Below are 26861 nucleotides of genomic sequence, written 5' to 3' on the forward strand. Positions count from 1 at the left end.
TGTGTCAACTCCGCTCCCTCCAATTTCTTTGTCTAAACTAGGACCTCGTATAGTACGATAAAGAGTTTGTAGAGTTCAGTTTTACATAGGTCGAGAGATGATGGATTAACAAGAGTGACCATTGAGTTATGACCTGAACACTAAATCATTCAAAGAAATTTTCAGTGAACTGAGCTCTATAAAATTCTGAGAATAGATCTCATGGAAACACATAACTTTTGTTTTCAGGCCAGAAATCCACTTTTTACCTCTGATGGGAGAACTTTTGTCATCAGAAATAGCTTCAAACTTCACTGTAGTGTAATTTATCCGATACCAATACCATAACCTCCCTACTCTTCATAATTATAACGCATGACATCTTGTATAGTGTCCACTTGTATAGCCTAGGACTCTTTATGTAGACGTGGACACAGGGCCTGAAGATGATCAATAGGGCACTTGTTAAGAAGGGATAATGTGAGAGAGAACGTAACGCATAGGCGTTCTATTGTTAGAGCGAGATAGAGAAAGACGGGGTAATCCCTACTTTTCATTCATTAAAATAAAGACTGATGTAGGAAGGTGGCTTGTGTTGGCATCTAGAAGTAAGGTCGATTGGGGTGCAAAACTTTCAAAGTGGTTCTTATGCGACCAAAAAACTTTAAACCTCAACTATTTCAATTCAAATACTGGATATGTAAACAGGATGCAACTCTTGAATCCAATCCTGTGTGCTGCCTGACAATCACAGGTGGACATGTAAAGATCTTCCTGTCGTTGGGATCATTCTACCTTGAGCTGTGGCATCATAAAGTCGACGCCGTTGATTAATTTCGACTGAAACCGTAAACTGCCTGGACAACATAGATTCACCTCGTCGATCGACGGCGTCATCTATGTGTGGTTGTGTGGACACAGCTTTACAGAATGAGATTTTTATTTATATATATATACAAATGCAGGGATAATATTTATTATGGTCTATGTTGTCTTTTCCCATTATTTCTAATTTCTAACCCTTCCTAAGGTATCCGGTCGACTATGTTTGGAGTTTTGGACACACCTTTAACCTTCGGTTTCGTTTTCTGATTTCAGTTGCAGCTCCAACGAACGGTCGTTCCTCAAGGATTTCGTTCACGCTTTGCCCGACACATCCGGGGGTCGTCTATCCCGATGGTGGACATGTACATACATATGTGGTCGAAGTAATATTTGTAGGGTTCCAAAATATGGTACCGTTCGGCCGTTAATTAAGGCCAAAATTTTGGAAAACTCAAAAAGAGTCAGCGGTTCTCCGGACTTCAAATTTCGGCTCAAGGCACTCAAACTTCAGAGAGAGGTTCAATAATTTATATAGATCAAAAATGTCCCTGAGCCGGGTGCCCAGAAAAGCACGGTTCCGCTATGCCGATGCCGTCTAAATTAGGAAAAGGCAAAAAAGGAGTTATTTAGAGCCAAATTTCCACTATAAAATATCAATGTTGTCTCTGTTTCAGCAAGCATAAGGGTACAGTCAAGTATAAGGTGGTCAAATGTGGTGCTTCTGGTCATAATATTCGTACCAGACCCAGCTTCAAGGCAGCTCCCATTGGTATGGTAGTCCTGGGGAATGATATCACCTCCTCTAATTTGGTAAGTATTTGTGTGATAATTGTGATACCTGATACCTAGTTACCTACTAATCATGGAATTGTAAATAGGATTTTTAAAACAGTCTCATATGTGTAGTAGCTAAAGCATTGGATTAATAATCAACGAATCAAGACTAATATTAAAATTCTGATAGTGAGTAGTGACATGAAATAATGACTCAGAGGAAGGCTTTTTCTTCTTCTTCTTTTTTTTGGTCCTGGCTTGAAATCCTTAATAGTTGTATGTTTTGGTCAATTCTTGTAACTCTCTTAACTAACTTTTGAGCCACTTTGTACTATGACATGTGAAAAAGTAATGAGAAGTAACCCTCCCTTCCCTCTAAGTGCCACAAAAAGTTAGACATTAGCTGAGGGGAAGAACACTAATGTACCTATATTGTAAAATTATTAAAATAAAGCAAATTTTATCAATCCCCCCTGTAAAGGTGTGTGTAAACATGGTCGACTGGCCGTCGAGGTGAATCTATGTTATCGAAGCAGTGTGGACGAGTCAGTCGACATCGATCGATGGCCTTGTCAAGTATGTGTGGCTGTGGACACACCTTAAGAGATTCCCGTAAGTGTTTAACTCAAGCCCCCCCCCCCCCTTCTGCCGCCCCCCCCCTTTTCTAAATAATAATAATAATAATAAACATTAAAATAACACTTCTGTCACATCGCAGGAAATGGCGGAGAGTTCACCAAGCAAGAGTATTGACAAGCTCCGGGATTCGAACCCCCTAGTCGCCAGTTATTCACCCATCGACTTCAGTTCTTCATCGTCCACAGATGATACTTCTGGTAAGTAAAAAAAAAAAAAAAAAAATCAGCTGCTGTGGATCCTATGAAGCTTTCGAAATTCTGGAGTATGTAAAAAAAGTGAATTTTTCACCAAAAATTCGCGATTTTTCGCCAAATCCGTTCGTGAAGGAAAACTTAAAAAAAAAAAAAATGGGTCCTAAATTTTTTTCGATCAGCTGATTTGGAAATCTCATTTTGCTGAAAAATCTTGAAAATAAATGGATTTAGATTGTAAAAAAAAATTCAGCCAATTTTACTCGAACCAGTGAAAGCGCTATAGTTTGCATAAACTATAAACCAGCGGCGCGGCAATAGTGCCTTGAAAGCACCAGTTCCGCATGGATCACTGAAGTTGAGCACGGTTGCGCATGGTTAGTACCTGGATGGGTGACCATCTGGCCAATAGCGTGCTGCTAGCTGCTAGCTTAAAAAAAAAAGTTTTTGGAGTCATAGAAAGTAAAGTTAACCAGTTTTTCCATTGTTTATAGAGGATTTTTTACTGTAAAAAAGTTTTTGGAGTCATAGAAAGTAAAGTTAACCAGTTTTTCCATTGTTTATAGAGGATTTTTTACTGTACAATAAGGACAAGGACTTCTTAAGGTGTGTTCACAGGTTCACACATAGTCGACTGAACCGTCTACACTGCCTCGACAACATACATAGATTCACCTCCTCGATCGACTATGTTTAGACACACACCTTTTCAGTCCTGTTCTGAAGTTGCACTTTGTTCTGCCCTTCAAATCTAGGAAGAAGGACTAGGAAACATGGAATTTTGGGAAAGTCAAGCATATTGTTTATTTTATTTTTTTTATTTTTGTTAATATATAATATTGATTACATAGATATCATTATTACATATATCATATCTACAATGATGATATTGAAAATTTACAATTAGAAACCATTTTTAACGATGTTGATAAAATATGTGTTTTTTGGGTTCACGAAATGTTTTTTTGGAGAGTAAGTTTGACGGCCCATGGTTCTGGTTTGACACTTTGTAAAGAAGGTACGAGTATTAGTACTCTGTGTAGAAGGTACCAATACTGTGTAAAGAAGGTACTAATACTGTGTAAAGAAGGTACTAATACTGTGTAAAGAAAGTACTAATACTGTGTAAAGAAAGTACCAATACTGTGTAAAGAAAGTACTAATACTGTGTAAGGAAAGTACTAATACTGTGTAAGGAAAGTACTAATACTGTGTAAAGAAGGTGCTAATACTGTGTAAAGAAGGTAATAATATTTACCAAGGCCGATGCTCCATAATTTTGGAGTGCTCCTCTTCACCCACAGGTTCAAATTAACGTTCCTTTGAATTCGTGAATATCATATTCACCAGTGTTTTTGTGTGATAGTCGAACCTGTGTTAGTGGGACTCGTCTAAAATCTAAATAGTTTTCACCTGGATAAGCGGAAAAAATTACCGGTCTCTTGGAATCCCGATCAGACAAGTTTGTCTGTATTCTTCAAGCCCTCATCAATCTCAACTTTACAAATTATTTTTCAGGCGTACGAGAACTATTCCTACGAGGAGCTTCGGTTTGCATCTCAAACCAACAAGCGCAAATCCGAAGAAATCCAGGTCAAATGCAACAGTGACGGGATGTATCCTGCTCAATATCATATTCACCAATTCACCATTCACCAGTGTTTTTGTGTGATAGTCGAACCTGTGTTAGTGGGACCCGTCTAAAATCTAAATAGTTTTCACCTGGATAAGCGGAAAAAATTACCGGTCTCTTGAAATCCCAATTAGACAGGTTCGACTGTATTTTCAAGCCCTCATCAATCTCAACTTTACAAATTAATTTCCAGGCGTACGAAAACTATTCATACGAGGAGCTTCGGTTTGCATCTCAAACCAACAAGCGCAAATCCGAAGAAATCCAGGTCAAATGCAACAGTGACGGGATGTATCCTGCTTCCTGGACCCCCGCCAGAGCCACCTGGTACTCTATCATTGCCTGTATTGACGGCTATCCTGTACCTCAGGTAAGAATTTGGTCTAAGAACAAGATAGAAACCTGATCTATTGCACTGTAAGCCTCAGCAGCTCGGCACCAAATATTATCATTTCATAATGACAATATCAAACGCTCAAAAAGAATCAACCCAAAAGTTAGTAACAAGACCGTACACCTAATTTAGCATGACAATACCATACGTCAAAACTTAACACATTAAAGTACGGGTTCGTTTGATACTGTTGACCCCTACCTCTACATGACGTGACGTCGGGTCGGGTCTCGAGTATATTGGTGCAAGCATTGTGTATCATGCGCCCCTCTTTTAATCTCCGTACCACGAGTTCGACTCCGATGTGAGTGAGCAGTTTTATTTCTCAACACTAAAATACTCTACAAAACTTCTCACTAGTTTACATTTCGAGTTCTATTGAAATACTCATTTTAACCCTTCTTAACTTCTACTTACCTGGCGTGGAGGTTAACCTTGATCAATAAGGAGGTTCCTCCAGGGTGAGGCCCTTCCATACAGTGTCTCCACTCTTGGTGATTTTTCACTAAATTTAGTGAATTCTTGGCAAATCTAGTGATTTAGTGATTTGAGGTCAAAATCTAGTGATTTTTGAAAGAAATGTAAGTTCATTGCAAAATTGTCCCTAAAGCTGAAAAAATGAACCATTTTTTCTCAAAAACCTACAATTTTTGCCCCTTCAAATTAGTCACGTATGCAATTTGCACTGCTTTAAATATAGGCCCGGTTGGAGTATGTAAAAAAAGTGAATTTTTCACCAAAAATTCGCGATTTTTCGCCAAATCCGTTCGTGAAGGAAAACTTAAAAAAAAAAAAAAGGGTCCTAAATTTTTTTCGATCAGCTGATTTGGAAATCTCATTTTGGTGAAAAATCTTGAAAATAAATGGATTTAGATTGTAAAAAAAAATTCAGCCAATTTTACTCGAACCAGTGAAAGCGCTATAGTTTGCATAAACTATAAACCAGCGGCGCGGCAATAGTGCCTTGAAAGCACCAGTTCCGCATGGATCACTGAAGTTGAGCACGGTTGCGCATGGTTAGTACCTGGATGGGTGACCATCTGGCCAATAGCGTGCTGCTAGCTGCTAGCTTAAAAAAAAAAGTTTTTGGAGTCATAGAAAGTAAAGTTAACCAGTTTTTCCATTGTTTATAGAGGATTTTTTACTGTAAAAATGAGTATATGAGACTTCTACCCTCAAAAACCACGAGTAAACTATCATTTGGGAGAATTTAGAAATCTAGTGATTTTCAAGTCAAATCTAGTGATTTTTTTTCCTCGAATCTAGTGATTTTTTAAAATTTGGAGTGGAGACCCTGTTTCCATAACTTCCATTGCACTTAGGTTGGGTTGACCCCTGCGAGTATTCCAAATGTGAATACCTCGGGCGCGTAATTTTTGGCAGCGGGGATTGCGTACGCGCACATCCCTACCTGACTTTTCAACATTCATCAGGAAAACTAGTTCAATTAGGATTCTTCCGTCAAGAATAGTTGATCCCGACACATGTGGTTGTTAAATTTTAACCTATAGTGCCCATTTAGTTTTCACATTTTAGAACCCGTAAAGGATGAAATATCATACTCCAGTTGGTATTCGATTCCGCGCTTACCAGGGAAGAACGCGTTTTCCCCCTCACACAATAAGGACTTCTTAAGGTGTGTTCACAGGTTCACACATAGTCGACTGAACCGTCCACACTGCCTCGACAACATAGATTCACCTCCTCGATCGACTATGTTTAGACACACACCTTTTCAGTCCTGTTCTGAAGTTGCACTTTGTTCTGCCCTTCAAATGAATTATCTTTTTCCATCCCCTTTTCATTCTGTTCCAGAAGCACAAGTTAGAAGTAAAAGAACCTCCCCAAGGTGTCATCACGCCCTCCCAGGGAACGAAGAAAATCTCGCACCCCTCCAACAAACTCCGAAGATTCATAGCCAGGAACAGTGCTGGTCTTCGTATCCGGTCCCATCCTACCCTCAAATCAGAACAGTTAGGCGTGGTGCCTGTTAATGGAACTGTGGCCTTCCTGGACGAAGTAAGGATAGAATAGATTAGATACAGGTGGTGGTTATACGTTATATACTGGCTGAAAAAAAGCCTTTAAAACCTAGTCTAGCCCTGTGCTGCCTGTGCATAACCATCACCCACCACCTCATAACTAAGAGCAATCTCGGTCTGATCGTCTACTAAGACCAGCCCCTCGCTATCACGTAGACCTGATCAGGCGTACCTGATAGTGAGTGACTGACCTTAGCACGATGAAAATTCCTTACATCCTTACCTACTCTGCTTGAGTTTTCTGCCAGTCTGTCTTGCCGAAAAGCGCTCAAACGTCAAGTAATTAGAAACTAACGCCTCATCCAGCGTGAACTCGCAGAAGAGAAGTTCCCTTGTGGACGCGGCTGTCAAGTAAGTAATGTTCTTCCGAGCCTTTTCTGTTTAAAGGCGCTTAATCTTCTTCCTAGTCATACATAGGTACCCTAACTACGGCCCCGATTTCTCGATTAAAATATTTTTGGCCATATAGGTAAATCTTCTGCTAGTAATTTGAAACAATTTTTAACGATGTTGATAAAATATGTGTTTTTTGGGTTCACGAAATGTTTTTTTGGAGAGTAAGTTTGACGGCCCATGGTTCTGGTTTCAGATTCACAATGAGGACGGTGTATGGGTTCGACTCCACTCAGAAACGATGAAAGAGTACTGCGGTGCTTTCTATCAGGAGGCGTGGTGTCTCCAATACAATCAGCATCTGAACAAGACTCTCCTTCTGCCTATGAACCAAACCAAACCTCCGCCTGAACCTACTGTACCTCCTGACCAACCTACACCACCCACAAACATTGTGAAGAAACCACCTAGTGTTGAAATCATGTGAGTCGATTATGTAGATGACGATATATTAGGCCAGCCATTCACTATCAGGTACACCTGATCAGGTCCATCTGGCAGGTCTAATTGATGAACACACACACTATCAGGTAGACCTGACAGGTACGGCTGAAAAGGTCCATCTGTCAGATCTACCTGATAGTAAGTGGCTGGACATGTATACAACCCACAAACATTGTGAAAAAACCACCTAGTGTTGAAATCATGTGAGTCGATTATGTAGATAACGATATATTAGGCCAGCCATTCACTATCAGGTGTCAGATCTACCTGATAGTAAGTGGCTGGACATGTACATACATATGTGGTCGAAGTAATATTTGTAGGTTTCCAAAATATGGTACCGTTCGGCCGTTAATTAAGGCCAAAATTTTGGAAAACTCAAAAAGAGTCAGCGGTTCAGTTGCAGCTCCAACGAACGGTCGTTCCTCAAGGATTTCGTTCACGCTTTGCCCGACACATCCGGGGGTCGTCTATCCCGATGGCTTCAACCTGAATCCTATGTGGACGTGAACAAAACGGAGGTGCTCTACAATGCGGACGAGTTGAGACGAGGCTGCCCCAGTGTTGTCACGTTGATTACCAAGGATCAGTATGGCAACACTGTGTACTCGCCCAATATTAAGGTAAGGCCAGCCACTCACTATCAGGGAGACCTGACAGGTGTACCTGTGTTTTCAGTTTCACCCCACCCTTAACAGCAATTATTATTGAAACATCATGCTTTTTAATTGTGATAAAGTAATTTTCTCATAACCCACCCCAAAAAAAATATGCTTTACACCTGGCAAGGGTCTGTTGAGAAAGGAAAGGCTGAGTTGGGATAAAAACACAAAAGGTCTTCAAGATTATCAGTGAGTTTATGTCAACCATTATTTGACAAAAGACAGGGTGGTTCACACATACCTATTTCCTTTCAGTTTCATTTCACCCCACCCTTAACAGCAATTATTATTGAAACATCATGCTTTTCATTGTGATAAAGTAATTTTCTCATAACCCACCCAAAAAATATGCTTTACACCTGGCTAGGGTCTGTTTCTCTTGAGAAAGGTTGAGCTGGGATAAAAAACACAAAAGGTCTTCAAGATTATCAGTGAGTTTATGTCAACCATTATTTGACAAAAGACAGGGTGGTTCACACATACCTATTTCTTATAGGTTTTTTTTTAGCACTTGGGCTTTTTTTTAGCTTTTGGGCTATTGTTTCTTGCTCAAAGTGAATCCTTTTGTTACAGGATCAGCGTATGTGACTAAACGTTGTCCCTCTTTGAATATTTTACCAAGAATTTCTGCGTTCAATGACTACTGCTTGGAAAGATGGAATTTTGAGTAGGATCTCAAAAGACCACAAGTTCATTTTCCTCCATCATCAACCCAGGCAACCCAGTATATCTGTTTGAAAAATAAATAAACAAGAAAGATACACAAGGAACATAAATATTATGCATCATCAAAACACAGAACAGTCCCAAAATCACCATAAAAAGATATGGGTTTGCCTTTAGTCATATGGGTGCCATTATACATTTTTAAGCCCTTGGAATATACATCTTATCTCATTGGCTAAATGTCTTTACTAACATGTTTGTTCAAGTTAATTCTGATTCTGAAGAAATCCATTATGTATTTTTTTTTTTTTTTTACGTTTTATCATAGGTACCTACCTACAAAAGTTACAAAAATAACTTATCTGACAAAGGTCTGTTTCTGATAAGCTGTTGACTGTGTCAGTGCAATGATGTGAGTTTCCCCTTATCTCCTCTTTTCACGAGAAACGATGAATTTTTTTGTTGTTGTAGAGAAGAGTACTACGGGTAACATAGGCTATTTAAATTTGTCACATTCCATCCTGATTCAAAATGGGGGTGCTTCAAAGTATTCCGCGGTGATCCCGTATAAAGGCGGACCTGATTAGGTGTACCTGTGTAGTCTACCTGATAATGAGTACTATTTAGAATTACAAGAGGGATCTGCAATAGTTGTCGGTTCCACAGGTCCTCCTGTATGACCTCAAGGGTTCAGCTTTTCAACCAACACTGGTGTGCAATTGTACCTGTGTAGTCTACCTGATAATGAGTACTATTTAGAATTTCAAGAGGGATCTGCAATAGTTGTCGGTTCCACAGGTCCTCCTGTATGACCTCAAGGGTTCAGCTTTTCAACCAACACTGGTGTGCAATGGTTCCAAGGATAGGTACAAAGTATGTACATTAGGCTTGATAGAGGGAACTGCCAAGGTCTTATTGTCCCGAAATTGAAGAGAGAAGACAAGATAGGAGAAAGCCAGCCGTTCCGAGAACGAACATTATCCGTTCGGAATAAAATCCGCCCTGGGTGGGAATCAAACCCGCGGCCTAACGCTTACAAGGTAGATCGCTACCCATCAAGCTTGTACAAATATTTGCAGGTACAGGGCAAGGAATGCCCAATGTGTAGATTGTTTCTTCATAAACTCCTCTGCACCCACAGGTCCAAATGAAAGCGGTCCCCATCAGCAAGAAAGAGTGTTCAGCGGACTACAGACGCTCCAGTAACGGGGGCAATGGTTACGCGGAGGATTTGACCTATGGGGGGCACCCGTCCCCCAAGCTTGACATCCCCTACGAGGGGGTTATTCAGGATTTCATCGAGGGCGCCCAAGTCACCAAGGGGTGTTTCCATTCCATCAACTGTATGAAGGTAATGACACTTTGTAAAGAAGGTACGAGTATTAGCACTCTGTGTAGAAGGTACCAACTAGGAAGAAATAGCGGGGATTGCGTACGCGCATATCCCTACCCAACTTTTCAACATTCATTAGGAAAATTAGTTCAATTAGGATTCTTCCGTCAAGAATAGTTGATCCCGACACATGTGGTTGTTAAATTTTAACCTGTAGTGCCCATTTAGTTCTCACATTTTAGAACCCGTAAAGGCGTAAAGGATGAAATATCATACTCCAGTTGGTATTCGATTCCGCGCTTACCAGGGAAGAACGCGTTTTCCCCCTCACACAATAAGGACCCACTTTGTAGGTCCAATTTAAATAAATAAAAAATAATAATGATATATGTACTAGTACTAGGTAAGTAGTGTAATATTGTTTTAATTATTTTGAGAAGTCCGGTTGCTAAACGCCTGTCGATTTAATCGCATTCCAGATGGTAAACAACGAAGGTACCTGGGTACAGCTGGATGAGGCTTCTGTGGAAAAGTACTGCTGTGGTCCTGATGTGGACGAGGCCTGGTCCCTAGCCATGGATAAGAGTCACGTGATGTATCTACGAGCAGACAGAGGCTCCAGTAGTGGACAGGATCCCTTGTCAGGTGACTATTTGTCTAAACAGGGTTAGGTAGCATGCAAAAAGTAGTTACCTGATGAGGCGTGACTGATGTGGACGAAGCCTGGTCCTTAGCCACGTGATGTATCTACGAGCAGACAGAGGTTCCAGTAGTGGACAAGATCCCTTGTCAGGTAGCACAGGGTTAGGTAGCTTGAAAAAAGGAAATAACAAATAACTCGTAAATTTATTCGTGTTAAAGCAGAGCCTTTTCACAACTTTCGTGGTTTTGACAGCTTTACTAAGTGCTTCCTTTGCAATTAATTTCCATCCTTCAATAAATACCTTGGCTATGTAATTTGATTATTTCCCCCTTCTTTTAAAAGGAAAATAGAAAATTAGATGGTGCATTATTAACTATTGATTCGGTGCAGATGACCAAGAAGTTGACGAGCACCACATAAATATAATAGATGATACTGATGATAGATAGATTAACTATTGAAGGCCTAGTATCCAAAAGAAATTGGAAAAATACACTTCCTTACCTCGCAAAAATTATCGAACGAAATATCAATCTCTTCTCCCTCTCATTTCAGATTTACTGCAGGACTCATCATCCCGTCACTCCTCCCCCCTGCACCCCTCTCTCCTCCCTACCAACCCCCCTGGCACCCCCGTACGACAGCGAAAGCTTAACGTCCCCCCTCCCACTGAGGCGCAACTCAATCCTGAAGAACATCTAATAGCTGAAACCTCCGCCAGTGAGGGAGGTCTGAAGAAACTGTCGGCCCTTCATGAGTGGATTTGGTCCAAGGATAACAGCTCACAGCATATTTCCGGACAGTCCATGTAAGTTGGTACAGTTGATTAGATAGAGTTAACCCTACCCCGTGTAACCCTAGGCACTCTAAAGGTGCGTGCAAACATAGATTGACATCAATCAATGCAAACATAGATTGACATCAATCGATGTCGATCGACGAGTTGAAACTATGTTGTCGAGGCAGTGTGGACGGTTCAGTCGACATCGATCGATGGCCTTGACTAAATGCACAACTTTATTGGTGGAAAAGAGTCAACATGTTTCAGCATCTCATGATGCCATCCTCAGGACTAAATTGGAAAATTGTAGTGAAAGAAAAGTATTTAGTCAAGTGAAGACCTATTTTCTTCTAATTTTAGTAGATATTTATCTAATTCACTTCGTGTGGTTCTCCCTCTTCCAGCGACATATCGGCAGACCTAAAAAACATCTCCGTCAAAGACATCGTGACGGCCATAGGGGAAAACCGGGTAAATGGGAACGGCGTTACCCCTCCTGACACTCCTAAGAGACGGTCAGGCAGAATCTACAGCCCTCAACAGGCGCAGAAAATACACGATAATCTCCTCGCGGCGTCATCTTCTAGTCAAAGCAATCAGAATGTGAGGTGTAAACTGTCCTCGAGTAGCTCTGGTGAGTACCCAACTTAAGGCCCGTGCCCACTTGTCGTGAGTTTCATCAGATTTTTTCCGAATGTCCTGTAGGCAATGTAATTTAAATGAGAGTGTTCCCACTACGGACGATATTTTTTTCGAACAGCAAGTGAGAACGGGCCTTTACACCGAAATTATTTGAGCGTATTTTACTGTGGCACCAAATACATGGTTCCGATTATTATTTCATCACGTCTGGTTTAGTCTAGAGTCTACATCTAGATCATAAATGAATAAATAAATACATTGAAATGTGGTTTTTAGCTTATTTCAGTGCTAGCTTCCAGAACGGGACAACAGACAGTTTGGCGTCGATTTAAAACCTTTTAGCCACCTTGATTCAAGAGTTGAACTTGAACCAAGTTTAGCAAGCTCTCACATTGTGGCATTTGTGGCCCTGGCCATTCGTTGATAAATTTATTGAAGAGCTAATTTATTATTAATATTTTCAGGCACGGACAATGAAATGTATCAGCAGTCTTCATTCAACAAGAAAATATCCAGTCCTGAGTCAGCCAGGAAACGATATCATGTAAGTACTTTATATGACATATCCAATTCCATAGGTATACGTATTGAACTCATTTCAATATGTCAATAAATACGTAGGTATACTTCTTGGGGCGGAGGGAGAGTACTCCTGATGCTCAGACTAATCCCCCTTTTCATGGCCTGGGATAATCTTTGCAAGACAATCTTTGTCAATAAATTATCTTATAATATCAAGTGGTCCGCAAATATTGTTATTTCAATTTTTGATGGAGGGAACTGTAACTGCAGTCCCGTCATGAAAGAGAGAAGGCAAACAGAATAGGAGAAAGCCGACCATTCCGAGACACCGCAAATTGGGTTTGGCATTAGTAATTTGACTAGTTGTTGACTTTATGCCTACATATTAATAATAATAATAGTACTTACCTATTTATACTGCTCGAATAGGACTGAAAAGTCCCTTTACTCCAGCAGTAGGCTACTACTATTACTGTGGTCAAATTATCAAATTATATTGATAAAATTCCATACCTCGGCTGGGATTGAACCCACGCCCTCCTGTTTACCAGGCGAGCGTCTTAAACACTGCACCACCGAGACATTACCATTTTTTTGCAGAATAATGACACCCAGGGCTCCGAACCCCGCACCTCCTCTACATCAGACAACATCGAAGCTCTGAATGGCAACTACACATCCAGCGTACCAATGAGATGTAACTCGAAGAAGGATAAGTCCAAGCGATGTCCCAACGCCTCATCCAGCGTGAACTCGCAGAAGAGAAGCTCCCTTGTGGACGCGGCTGTCAAGTAAGTAATCTTCTTCCGAGCCTTTTCTGTTTAAAGGCGCTTAATCTTCTTCCTAGTCATACATAGGTACCCTAAATACGGCCCCGATTTCTCGATTAAAATATTTTTGGCCATATAGATAAATCTTCTGCACTAAAAAGTCAGTATTACTACTCTGATTTTTAACCTTCCCCTTCCTCAAACAAATTCACTGGAAATTTCAAATTTCCTAACTACGGCCCCGATTTCTCGATTAAAATATTTTTGGCCATATAGGTAAATCTTCTGCACTAAAAAGTCAGTATTACTACTCTGATTTTTAACCTTCCCCTTCCACAAACAAATTCACTGGAAATTTCAAATTTATTTACCTATTCGAAATAACCATGAATCGTTTTGTACGAAAAATTCTTTTCGGGAATCCTTCCCAGCCATCTACGAGCAAACCACCCGACATCAACATACAATCCACTTGGAAAAAGCAAATCTTACAACAAAAATTGGTAGAAATGTACTTGGTTCTAAACTCTTTCAAAAGAAAAAGAGCCTGTATTTTTAGCATCATTTTTACATCAATATTTGTCTCAACAGGGATGGTACCAAGATAGCCATGTCCCCATCAGTGGCGGAAAGTCTACGCGCTATATTCGCGGCGTTCATCTGGCATCACTTGGTTCTAAACTCTTTCAAAAGAAAAAGAGCCTGTATTTTTAGCATCATTTTTACATCAATACTTGTCTCAACAGGGATGGTACCAAGATAGCCATGTCCCCATCAGTGGCGGAAAGTCTACGCGCTATATTCGCGAACTCTTTCAAAAAAAAGAGCCTGTATTTTTAGCATAATTTTTACATCAATACTTGTCTCAACAGGGATGGTACCAAGATAGCCATGTCCCCATCAGTGGCGGAAAGTCTACGCGCTATATTCGCGGCGTTCATCTGGCATGAGGGCATAGTACACGATGCCATGGCATGTGCCTCCTTCCTCAAGTTCCATCCGACACTGCCCAAACAGGGAGCTCTGGTGGTAACGCGGCATATTCAGAGGTAAGAGGGTTTAACGTCACTGTATAATTTCTAAGGCCGTCTACTCACTACCTAACACCTGATGAACACACACACACACACCATCAGGCCGGCCACTCAGTATCATTTACGTTTGAATAAGTCCGCCTATCAGGTATACCTGATACCTTATGAACACCATCAGGCCGGCCACTCAGTATCATTTACGTTTGAATAAGTCCGCCTATCAGGTATACCTGATACCTTATGAGCACACACATTATCAGGTAGACCTGACAGGTACGCCTGAACAGGTCCGCCTGTCAGGTCTACCTAATATTGAGTGCCCAGCTTGGGGGGGGGGAAATCTGGTGTGACATCACACGACTTTCTAATAGGTACATGGGGACCTAAAAAACTAAAATTCGAACTTTGAAATTTCCTGGTACTTCTTGCTTTACAGGCGGGCATCTCAAAGACACTCCGTGGAGGTGAGTTCCTACATCAAGCCCTCCACTCTGGAAACGTTACCAGCCCGGTCTGATAGCCAGGGGATGTCTTCAGGTACCAGCAGACGATTCCTGTATCCTGAGGAAACTAACAGTGTGGCCAAACGACGCTCCTCACCTATACGAGAGGTAAGTATACAGGGTGTCCCAGAATTTCCAAGTTTTTTTTTTTTTTTGAACCAGCCTGAATCGGGAGGAAACGTAAAAACACGTATGCCTTTGCATTACGAATGTTCTGGAGGGGAAAAAAACTATGACATGTGAAAAAGTAATGAGAAGTAACCCTCCCTTCCCTCTAAGTGCCACAAAAAGTTAGACATTAGCTGAGGGGAAGAACACTAATGTACCTATATTGTAAAATTATTAAAATAAAGCAAATTTTATCAATCCCCCCTGTAAAGGTGTGTGTAAACATGGTCGACTGGCCGTCGAGGTGAATCTATGTTATCGAAGCAGTGTGGACGAGTCAGTCGACATCGATCGATGGCCTTGTCAAGTATGTGTGGCTGTGGACACACCTTAAGAGATTCCCGTAAGTGTTTAACTCAAGCCCCCCCCCTTTCCTAAATAATAATAATAAAAAGCATTAAAATAACACTTCTGTCACATTGCAGGAAATGGCGGAGAGTTCACCAAGCAAGAGTATTGACAAGCTCCGGGATTCGAACCCCCTAGTCGCCAGTTATTCACCCATCGACTTCAGTTCTTCATCGTCCACAGATGATACTTCTGGTAAGAAAAAAAAAAAAAATCAGCTGCTGTGGATCCTATGAAGCTTTCGAAATTCTGCTTGAGGTCTACAGTTCTTAGGACACTAGTAATTTATATTCATGACTAGTGTAGTTGTAATGCAGTGACCGGATTCCTAACCGAGGACATGGGTTTGAGTTCCAGCAGTGTAATAAAATATTTCAGTAAGAAAGAGCGAAAGACCATGTGTAAGATTTTTTTTTATTATTATTATTATTACTAGCCGAAATCCCTAAGGCATGGCCGTTCATGTCACTCATCCATTTAGTGGTCTTGCTCGGCGTAGCTTAACAAAAACGAACCGGAAAATAGCCGGGAGTGCAATCAATAAGTTGACAAAGTTTCATAGCAATCAGATGAGCGGTTTGGCCAGGCATAAAGTTCGAACAAACATACAAATATTCATTTTTATATATTAGATTTTAAGGCACGGTTGGTCCAGTGGTAACGCGCTTGCTTGCCATGCAGAAGGTCCCGGGTTCGAATCCCACCATCGACAAAAATTTGTACTCGTTTTTCGATTGCAAATATTTCAACGGGTTACTTTCTGGTGTTCTCGTGTTGACCCAGCACCTAAATGGGAAGTATTGTGCCCCTTCTCGCCCATCTGACGAAAGGCAAACTACGGGATGGGCATGCCACGCCACAGGCCACATCAAGCGTCCATCGACAAAAGTTTGTACTCGTTTTTCGATTGCAAATATTTCAACGGGTTACTTTCTGGTGTTCTCGTGTTGAGCCAGCACCTAAATGGGAAGTATTGTGTCTCTTCTCGCCCATCTGATGAGAGGCATACTACGGGATGGGCATGCTACGACACAGACCACAAGCGTCCAATGTTGCAGTTGTTTCATCGCTACGAAATTAAACGGCGGTGAAACACTCATCTTTTAAAACTAAAAAAAAGGCTTTAATGGCAGGATTCTCTTCCACCCAACCTAAGATTACATCCAAACAAATCAATTCCTCTTTTTTGTTTCAGGAAGCAGCAGTGACCGTCTTATGTTTGGAGATGTAAGTGATCTGGATGATGGAGTAGCCCCATCCAAAGTATCCCAAGAGAGGGCCAAAAGATTTGATGAGAAACTGTCGAGTAGAACGGACAATGCCAACACTCAGACTATTTCCATACTACCACCTGCTCTCAAATGTTTGGTCCATCTGTGGGAAGAACTGACTAATAACTGTCTGCAGGTAAGAAGTCGGAATTAGAGAAGTTGAAGCAGGTATTAGGTACATACTTTGTCCCTGAGGATATTGTTTGCGATCCCAGGAAGACTAAAAAAAGTAGGTACTTTATAAAGTACCTTTACCTTTATAAAGTACCTACTTTTTTTTAATCAAACAAATTAAATAATCACTGATTTTTTTTTTCTTCCAGATGTTCTCAACCAACACAATCAACCCTTCTTCTCAATACTCCCTGCGACCTTCCGCAGATACGGGTAAAATACGCAAGTCCGCGCGCCGGAAAAAGGAATGGAAGAACCTCAAGGAAACCACTTGCGAGCTATGCGGCGATAGTTTTCCGCATCCGGTGACCTATCATATGCGGCAAACGCATCCGGGGTGCGGAAGTCATGCGGGTGGCAAGGGCTATAATAGCGGCGGGAGCTATTGTGTGGGATGGGCAGGTAATTGGAACTTTAGAATTAGAATATATGTAGGTATCTTGTTTACTTTGCTCAAGTACTCGTATGCTCATACTTGTGACTTGAGACCAAAGCTAGGTTCCTATGACTAGGCGTTATTTGTGCCTGCCCTAATTGTATGAATTCCAAGGATGTTCAAAATCAAACGTTTTCTAGGGAAACCGGAAGCTAAACCGAGGGTAATTCAGCAGTCTTTTTTTATCAGGCTTTAGAATGTTTCATGTGCTAATACTAAGTCATTGGTATTTCAGGTCAATGTGGAGATGGCGGGGTGGGGGGATCCTCTTGGTATCTAATCTGTGATAACTGCAGGGAGAAGTACATCAAATCCAAGAAGCAATCCACTCACAAGAAACCGGAAAAGTCCAAGAAATTCGACAAGCGCCTTAGCTTTGGCACAGACAAATCCAACGCCTTGTTTGAAACGCACCATATCATGCGAAGTAATGCTCTGTTCCTATTGGAGCTCAACGCTATGTCTAAGGTAACCAATGTGAACCAAACCCCACCAGATCATACCAACCAGTTTATCTGTGCCAAACCCTTTCTGTGCTTCTCAGCACTTGGTGTCAATGCAGATCAGATGAGACCTGATGATTTGGAAGTAGTACGTCGCTATGACAAGCCTAGGAGTGGAAGACCTGTGTCTGATATCCTAATAGAGGGGGACAATGTACTACATCCTTTCCATAGGTCTGTATCCATGGGGATGAACAATTCACAATGGAGCAAGGTTGAGAATTTCAATGAGCAAGAGTTAGACCGCTCTGTTATTCTACGCAAGAGACTCAACTCTACCAGTGAGGGAATGTCAGAGTCCTCTGTCCTTGTCTATCCATCCTCCACACTACAGAACCTGGTGTCTGAGGATGGCAAGTCTGATCTGAGTAGCAGACCTGCCATCATGTTTATCATGCAGCAACATCATCTCCCTAGTCTACACCAGAGTATGAAGCAATCATTCCGTAAAGCCACATGCAAGGTGTTTGCTCTCCAAGCATTCAACTGGTTATGCCACAATGTCACCCAGCCTGTATGTCTGCATGATATCTTCTGGTGGTTTGTGGACGCGTTGACTCCGATAGATTCCGATGAGAAACGAGAGGAGCCGAATAAAGCCGAGAAGAAAGATGATCTCGAGTTGTGTACTATATGTGAACATCCTATGAGTGACCTAGGCATGGCGAGTTCTGTGCATCCACTGTCTGGTGCATTCCATCAGTTCCTACAGACGATAGCGGATATGATGCTACTGTTTCCTATGGGATCTGCATTGCAACGTATGGCCATGAGGTGCTGGGGTATACGATTCACTCAGGCTGATCATTCCTTCCTACACAGGTATGTACCTATGTATATGGAACTTTTCCAAATGGTCTTTCTAATTACCTATTTATTTTTCTTATATTGTACTTAGTCGCTACTCATTACAGGTAACTATTTGATTTTTCCCACCAGATTAAGTACATCCCTGTTCAGAACTTTGTTTTATATGAGAAGAGTGCCACCTGACGCACAGAACTAACAATAATGATTTATTTCCTTATTGTTCGCAGGAGCAAAGTGTTCAGTAATATCAGCAAGATTCTCTCCCGTAGTGAGGAAGAGACAGAAGAGATCTACAGTATTGCAGAGAGTCAGATCCCTGTTCAGAACTTTGTTTTATATGAGAATAGTGCCACCTGACGCACAGAACTAACAATAATGATTTATTTCCTTATTGTTTGCAGGAGCAAAGTGTTCAGTAATATCAGCAAGATTCTCTCCCGTAGTGAGGAAGAGACAGAAGAGATCTACAGTATTGCAGAGAGTCACTACTCCATCACCACAGCCAAGGTGGAATGTTTGCAAGATCTGACTGCCAATATTGAGATCATAGCATCCTCCCGACAAGCAATGGTGGGAAGTCTAACCGACAGCTCTACAGAAACCTTCTGGGAGTCTGGTGAAGAAGATAGAAACCGACCCAAGATCCTAACACTCAACTATGTTGCGGAACTATGTCCGAATATGATTTACGTACATATTGACAACTGTAGAGACTTGGCGAATAAAGTGACACTCCTGGTGATCAAGGCAGGAACTAGTATAGATGATCTACACAAAATATCTCATCTAGAGATAGAACCACGCTGGACGGGGTGGGTGAATACCAGCCTACCTGAGGAATGTCGACGAGTCATACGTTTAGAACTGAAAGGTCCGGACCACTCTCTGCGGATTCGACAGTTGAGGGTCCTGGGTTCGATGGAAGGACAAGCCCAGGTAGTGAAGAAGCAATACAGTGCGGCTGCTATTCAGCATAGACTATGTGAGGTGGAAACATTGAAAGTGTTCCGTCTGATTGTATCGCAAGTGTTTGGGAAACATTTGCAAGGATTCCAGAGTGACCAGGAAGATCAGGAGAGTAATGATCTCAAGGAACATATGGTGGGGATACTATTCAGCCGTAGTAAGCTAACACATCTACAGAAGCAAGTGTGTTGTCATATCGTGGATGCTATCAGGAAGGAAGCTGCTGCATGTAAGGAGGATTGGGAGGTCAGACTACATGCTGCCTCAGCCTCAAGTAACACAACTAGTTCTGACTTCCAGGATACTTACTGTTTTGAAATGCTATCTATGGTACTAGCATTGAGTGGTAGTCCAGTAGGACGTTGCTATCTGTCTCAACAACATGATCTCGTCAATGATTTGTTCATCTTACTACACACAGGATCTCCTAGAGTTCAGAGACAAGTCACCTTATTGTTAAGGAGAATATTACCAGAAGTATCTCCTAGTAAGCTAGCCTCTATTCTCAACATCTCCACCATGCCACTACAGGATCTCAATAGTGTAGCTGCACTAAGGAATGATGGACTATTCAATCCTCACACGGAAGCTATTCTAAGATCTCAATAGTGTAGCTGCACTGAGGAATGATGGACTATTCAATCCTCACACGGAAGCTATTCTAGATCCATTACTCAGCTGTATTGCCAAATCTCTCACTGTTCAAGTGAAGATCAAATCCAGTGCCAAGGATAACAAAGTGAGTCCTGTGTCCATTGCCAACTTCTTCACTATGAAGGAGCATACGGGACAACGCTGGTATCTGAAGGGCACTATCAACAGGAAGCTAGCCGAGGATATTATCAGTTTAATCAAAGACATGACGAGTGGGAAGTTAGGAGACACCTGGTCTCAAGTGACAAAAGCAGCTATCGCGGAGAACATTATAAACCTAACGCGTCTCAGTGAGGATAGGCGATTGCCTAATGAATGTCTCAAGTGCCCCACCCTATGGTTAGCCCTGGCATCACTGTGTGTGTTGGACTTGGCGCATGCAGAACGACTCTCGTCTGCCCAATGGAATCATACTGAGGGGTCTCTACCGCCTAGACCTACCTGTGCTAACCATGATGATGGGGAGACCAATGCTATCATCCACTGTAACCAATGTGGGAACCTGTGTGGGGATTGTGATAGATATCTACATATGCCGAGGAAAGCGAGAAACCATCAACGCCAGGTATGATAATATTTATTATTGTCCATCTTCCCATCTATCTTTGTATTGTGACTATTGTGTAGTTATTAGTTATCTTTTATGTTATACCCAAAAGCAAATGAAAGCCACTGTGGCGTATGTGCTTTTTCGCCCCCACTCCCCTGAATATATTCCTTCGGGGGCCCTAAATGCTGGGGTCTGCGGGAATGGAATATTCGCCAGTAGAAAGTCATCACGCAAAGTCATACGATTAGAAATCTGATGATTTAACCATAGCCTTAACATTCCCTATATTACAGGTATGCAAGGAAGAAGAGGAAGAAGAAGCTGTCAAGGTTGACCTTCATGAAGGTTGTGGCAGAACCAAGCTGTTCTGGGTGTTAGTACTGGCAGAATCTAACTTTCATTGTATTCCAGGCTGAAAGGTCCGGACCACTCTCTGCGGATTCGACAGTTGAGGGTCCTGGGTTCGATGGAAGGACAAGCCCAGGTAGTGAAGAAGCAATAATATGTGCTTTTTCGCCCCCACTCCCCTGAATATATTCCTTCGGGGGCCCTAAATGCTGGGGTCTGCGGTAATGGAATATTCGCCAGTAGAAAGTCATCACGCAAAGTCATACGATTAGAAATCTGATGATTTAACCGTAGCCTTAACATTCCCTATATTACATGTATGCAAGGAAGAAGAAGCTATCAAGGTTGACCTTCATGAAGGTTGTGGCAGAACCAAGCTGTTCTGGGTGTTAGTACTGGCAGAATCTAACTTTCATTGTATTCCAGGTATGCAAGGAAGAGGAGGAAGCCATCAAAGTTGACCTTCATGAAGCTTGTGGCAGAACTAAGTTGTTCTGGGTGTTAGTACTGGCAGAATCTAACTTTCATTGTATTCCAGGTATGCAAGGAAGAGGAGGAAGCCATCAAAGTTGACCTTCATGAAGGTTGTGGTAGAACCAAGTTGTTCTGGGTGTTGGTACTGGCAGATTCATCTACGCTGAAAGCTATGGTAGAGTTCAGAGAGGGAGCCAAGTCATCGCAAAGAATATGTGGAGTTACATCGGGTAAGTGATACCTTATCATCAGCATCAGTGAAACGCTTGATTGATGATCGGGTCACGGGTTCAAGTTCCAGTCAAAGCAAGATTTTTATCCTCAATTAGATTACTATTTGAAATTTTATTCGATATTTTGTCCTCAGTTTTCAGAAATGAGTACCATTATATAGGTGGTACTTACTACATAATTATTTCATCTACATAGGGTAAGACTAAGGTAGTTTACTAGGTAAAAGGCGCAAGTATAAATAAATATTCAAAGGGCAGCTAGCTTTTTTCTGTTTTATACCAAGACTATTATTATTACATTTATGACCTACTATTGAGAAATTCCTCCTCTTCTCTTATAGGTGTGTGCAGATTCTGCGGCCTCACAGGCACCTCAGGTCTCCTAGCTATTGGGAATGTATGCGCCGACCCTGACTGTCAAGAACATAGCAAGAATGCGTGCACCCGTTTCCATCCCTGTGGACACCCCTGCCATGGCATAAGAGGTAAATAGAGGACACTTTCTGTCAACTTGAATTCCATCATTTCCATTCTACTTTCTTAAAACTGTCATAAGAAAGCTCCCAATCGCTTCCGTTGTAATTCCCGGTTTTTGTCCAAATAGCGGCCGAACCGTACATTTCTCGAAGCTCAGTGAAGGGACACTTTCGATCTATATAATTAATCGAACCTCTCTGCATAGTTGGAGCGAGCTAAGGCAAAAGTTAACATTTCCTTTTTTACTTGCATTTCCCAAGAGGGATGCAATCGCTTCCGTTGTAATTCCCGGTTTTTGTCCAAATAGCGGCCGAACCGTACATTTCTCGAAGCTCAGTCAAGGGACACTTTTGATCTTTATAATTAATCGAACCTCTCTGCATAGTTGGAGCGAGCTAAGGCAAAAGTTAACATTTCCTTTTTTACTTGCATTTCCCAAGAGGGATTTTTGGTATAGGTAAGAGTAAAGCACTACATACCTATTTTACCGTACCTTTCTCGAATCTAGGCCCAGAGACCACATTTGATTTACATCCTTAAACGAATCTCTCTGTTAAGTTTTTGAAGTGACATATGCTGGCAGTTTAAAAAAAGGTACATTCTCTTCTATTATAAATTTCTGACATTTTCCCAGGGGAAGAGTCGTGTCTCCCATGTCTGTACGGCTGTGACCAGGGCTCCCATAGTAATCCAGACACACGGCCCCTCAAGCAAGACGCGGATGATATGTGTATGATCTGTTTCACTGAAGCCCTGGCCTGTGCGCCGGCCATACAGTTAGAGTGTGGCCATGTATTTCATTATCATTGTACTCGCTCTGTACTCGTGCAGAAATGGGCAGGACCCCGTATATCCTTCTCATTCCAACAGGTAACTAATTTAAATTTGGCCAGCCTACTTTATTGGTTGGTAGCGCGTCTGCCTTGTAAGCGCTAGGCCGCGGGTTCGATCCCCGCCCGGTTCCCTCTATCAAACCTCATTCCTTTAACCTTCTCTCAATTTCAACTTGGCTATGTTTTTCCTTTTTATATATTTGCGCTTAACTTAAACCTTGAACCCTTCGATTTGTTATTTCCCCAGTGTCCAATCTGCAAGTCCCCCATCCAGCACAAAGCCCTGGCTGATGTTCTCAAACCGGTGCGCTCTCTCATGGAAGATGTCATCGGTTCCCTCTATCAAACCTCATTCCTTTAACCTTCTCTCAATTTCAACTTGGCTATTTTTTTCCTTTCTATTTATTTACGCTTAACTTAAACCTTAAACCCTTCGATTTGTCATTCCCCCAGTGTCCAATCTGCAAGTCCCCCATCCAGCACAAAGCCCTGGCTGATGTTCTCAAACCGGTGCGCTCTCTCATGGAAGATGTCAAACGGAAAGCTCTCATGAGACTGGAATATGAAGGACTGGATAAAGTAGGGGGTAACCTGGCCCAGTATGCCATGGAGAAGTATGCCTACTATGTGTGCTTCCGATGCAATAAGGTAATTTCTACTTTTGATTTATCCTCAATAGGACTGAAAAATCAGAAATAAGGCCGTGCTTCCTATGTAACAAGGTAATTTCACCTTTTGTTCCATCCTCCCTGTTTAGGACTGAAAAATCCGAAATTAGGCCTTGTGTGTGTTGATGGGAATATAAATATAAAAGCTCTGCGACACTCTAGTTAATGCATGGACCACCCCCAGAACATTAACTATCTATTTGTCTCTGCCATGTGGCGATAAATACGCTTTGAATATCTGGATTTTACATTCAGTTTTAACTATAAAAAGTTAATAATGTGTTATGTCCAATTCAAAATGACGTAACATTACTAAATTTCGTGACACCATAAGGACTTGAACCGCAGGTTCGGGATTACGAGTCCAACTTTCTACGTCTGAGCTACGGGGACTACAATGTGGAATTTTTTCCAGGCGTACTATGGTGGGGAAGCTCGTTGTGACGCTGAGCTAGGTGCTAGTGATTATAATCCCGCTGAACTAGTATGCGGCGCGTGTAGTGATGTGTCGCGCGCACAAATGTGTCCCAAACATGGACAAGACTTCCTCGAGTACAAATGTCGCTATTGTTGTTCCGTGGCTGTGTTCTTCTGCTTTGGCACGACTCACTTCTGCAATGCTTGCCACGAGGATTTCCAACGGGTCACCAATATTGTTACCACGCAGCTCCCGTACTGTCCTGCAGGTAAGTTTTCACAATTTGAATGTTAACTATTTTGGGCTAAATTCTATATTGGATAAATTCTATTTTAACTATTTTGGGCTAAATTCTATATTGGATAAATTCTATTGTAACTATTTTGGGCTAAATTCTATTTTAACTATTTTGGGCTAAAGTCACTTTTGGGATGAGCCATTCTCTTATTTTTTTATATTTTATCCAAAAATCAATTATAGAATCATAATTTTCGTCAAGATAAGAGAAAAAATGCAATAATAGTCGAGTATACTATCCACACTAAAGGCCAAAAAATCTGGGCCGAGTGTTTGTAAGATTTAATTATAATAATAAACTCATACAACTCATACAAGTTTAAATTTTACAAAAGGCGAAATTCTTGCCTTAGGCAATCTTTGCCAGCCAAACCTATCTCTTTCCTAGGTTTTGCTCTGGCTATCTTTTCCTTGGTCTTCTCATAATGTCGGATGATGTGTCATACCTTTATTTTTTTCTTCTACTTCATCAATTCTCTCTTTTCTTGTATTTCTCCAAGTACTCTCTCGTTGCTCTTGCTTTCTATCAATTTTGTTTCGGTCATTTTTCTCCACATCCACATTTCAGCTGCCTTTAGTAGTTTAGTCTCCTTTTGTCACTTTTAAGTACTTTTTCTTAAAGTGCCTTGTCCATTACTGAACGTTGTCAATCAAATTGGCCAATTACTCTGCACCCTATTCTGCACCATTTGATATAAAACTTATCCAATATCCATGGTGTCCTCTTTCTACCACATCCTCTTCCAAGAGAATGCGCAAGTAGATATTAAATACTTTGGTACAATTTATTTAAGTATATATAAAAAGAAAAAGAAATCACTAAAATTTCTGCCCTCAGGTAGAGACCCTAGGATGCATATAGCGTTTCCTCTCTGGATGGCCAGACCAATCTTTCGGGCAAAAAATGCTATTTATTTAGTAGATATTTATTTTGATGAATATAATGGACATTGAACGCATTATTTGTTTCTAGGACCGAAGGCAGTTCAGTTAGAGGGAGATGAATGTCCCCTACATGTAGAACACCCTGCGACCGGGGAGGAATTTGCTCTGGGCTGTGGCATCTGCAGAAATGCACATACTTTTTAAACTTTACCTATAAATATGCAATAGCTGGATTCTACCTATGTATAATATGTATATTCAATAGCTTGATTCTCATTAGCTTAATGATATAACTACCCATATATCGCATACTTTCGTGACCCTCTCATAGGTAAATGTTATTGAAGAAAGTTGGCAACATATTTTACAGCCGGGTTGATTCATAAATGACCGGGATTACAATGAAAACTCATTAGATTAAGCAATCTGATTGGTTGATTTTAAATTTTAGGTAAAAATTTAGCCAATTAGATATTCGTTTATACCGATTATGGTACCGGCCATGAGAAGGTCATCTTTAAGTTAGGCTACATAAACATGTTTTTTTTTTTTTTTTTTTCTAGGGGGGGGGGGGTATTGAAGAATGTTGGCAACATATTTTACAGCCGGGTTGATTCATAAATGACCGGGACTACAATGAAAACTCATTAGATTAAGCAATCTGATTGGTTGATTTTAACTTTTATGTAAAAATTTAGCCAATTAGATATTGGTTTATACCGATTATGGTACCGGCCATGAGAAGGTCATCTTTAAGTTAGGCTACATAAACATAGTTTTATCCACCCATAATTTGTTGATCTGAAATGTATGAAAACCAACTTCTATGTTGATCATTTTAAATTTGTTGATCGTTTGGGCTAAAAAGAAACTTATGTGTAGGCTTTTATGCTATATGTATACATATTTGTATATGTATATTATAAACTATTCTGTCCACAAAGTTTTGGAATATTCGAACTTGTAACCAATTCAGCCCTACCATAAGTATTATTAGAACAGAACTGAAAAATTGTGTTGAGCTTTTAACTTTTTAACCTAGCTAATAATTGAACCCTATCTATACCTTTTGCGTACTAGACCTGTTGGTATAGTACAATATTGACACCTAATAGTAGAAAATATCTTGAACTTAGGTATCATTAGTGAGTTGGTACAAAGGATCGGATGTTTAACAGATCTAAGGACTATATTGACTATTCTATAAACTGCTATAAATTAATTGAAATACACCTAAGGATAGGAGGTAACATTAGGAAGTTGGTATCAAGCATATAAACTAAACTAGTAAGTTTGTATCAAGGATAGGAACTTAAAGGTTCCTAGATCGTGTCCCGAGCTGTGTTTGTTTACCTTTTCTCGAGAGAGCAAGTGCCACACAGATTATTCAAATCATTAGTCCTTACACCTGACGATTGAAGCGTCCAGAACATTTTAATCCTATTTTATTATGCTCAAGCATAGCGCATATGACATTC

At 41.0% G+C, this 26861-nt stretch overlaps 1 protein-coding gene and 1 pseudogene across 1 annotated transcript; both read left to right on the forward strand.

Moving 5' to 3' along the window:
• The first annotated feature begins 253 nt into the window (after positions 1-253).
• Positions 254-25915, forward strand: LOC103512713 (E3 ubiquitin-protein ligase MYCBP2-like). Its single transcript, XM_026826111.1, has 30 exons — positions 254-300; positions 1078-1158; positions 1479-1614; positions 2297-2414; positions 3759-3784; positions 3927-4076; positions 4235-4411; positions 6251-6454; positions 7067-7293; positions 7715-7937; positions 9784-9993; positions 10455-10620; positions 11174-11426; positions 11804-12033; positions 12506-12585; positions 13164-13354; positions 14206-14382; positions 14804-14978; positions 15464-15581; positions 16582-16793; positions 16981-17233; positions 17503-18592; positions 18982-20078; positions 20146-20765; positions 21637-21802; positions 22147-22290; positions 22917-23152; positions 23569-23763; positions 24199-24469; positions 25472-25915. Exons 1-30 carry the CDS (start codon positions 254-256, stop codon positions 25585-25587), a joined length of 7389 nt encoding a protein of 2462 aa, XP_026681912.1. The 3' UTR covers positions 25588-25915.
• On the forward strand, positions 5711-5845 carry LOC113468863 (annotated as a pseudogene).
• Positions 25916-26861: the final 946 nt, after the last annotated feature.

The sequence above is a fragment of the Diaphorina citri genome, unplaced genomic scaffold, assembly GCF_000475195.1.
Source record: "Diaphorina citri unplaced genomic scaffold, Diaci psyllid genome assembly version 1.1 scaffold876, whole genome shotgun sequence".
Taxonomy (NCBI): Eukaryota; Metazoa; Arthropoda; class Insecta; order Hemiptera; family Psyllidae; genus Diaphorina; species Diaphorina citri.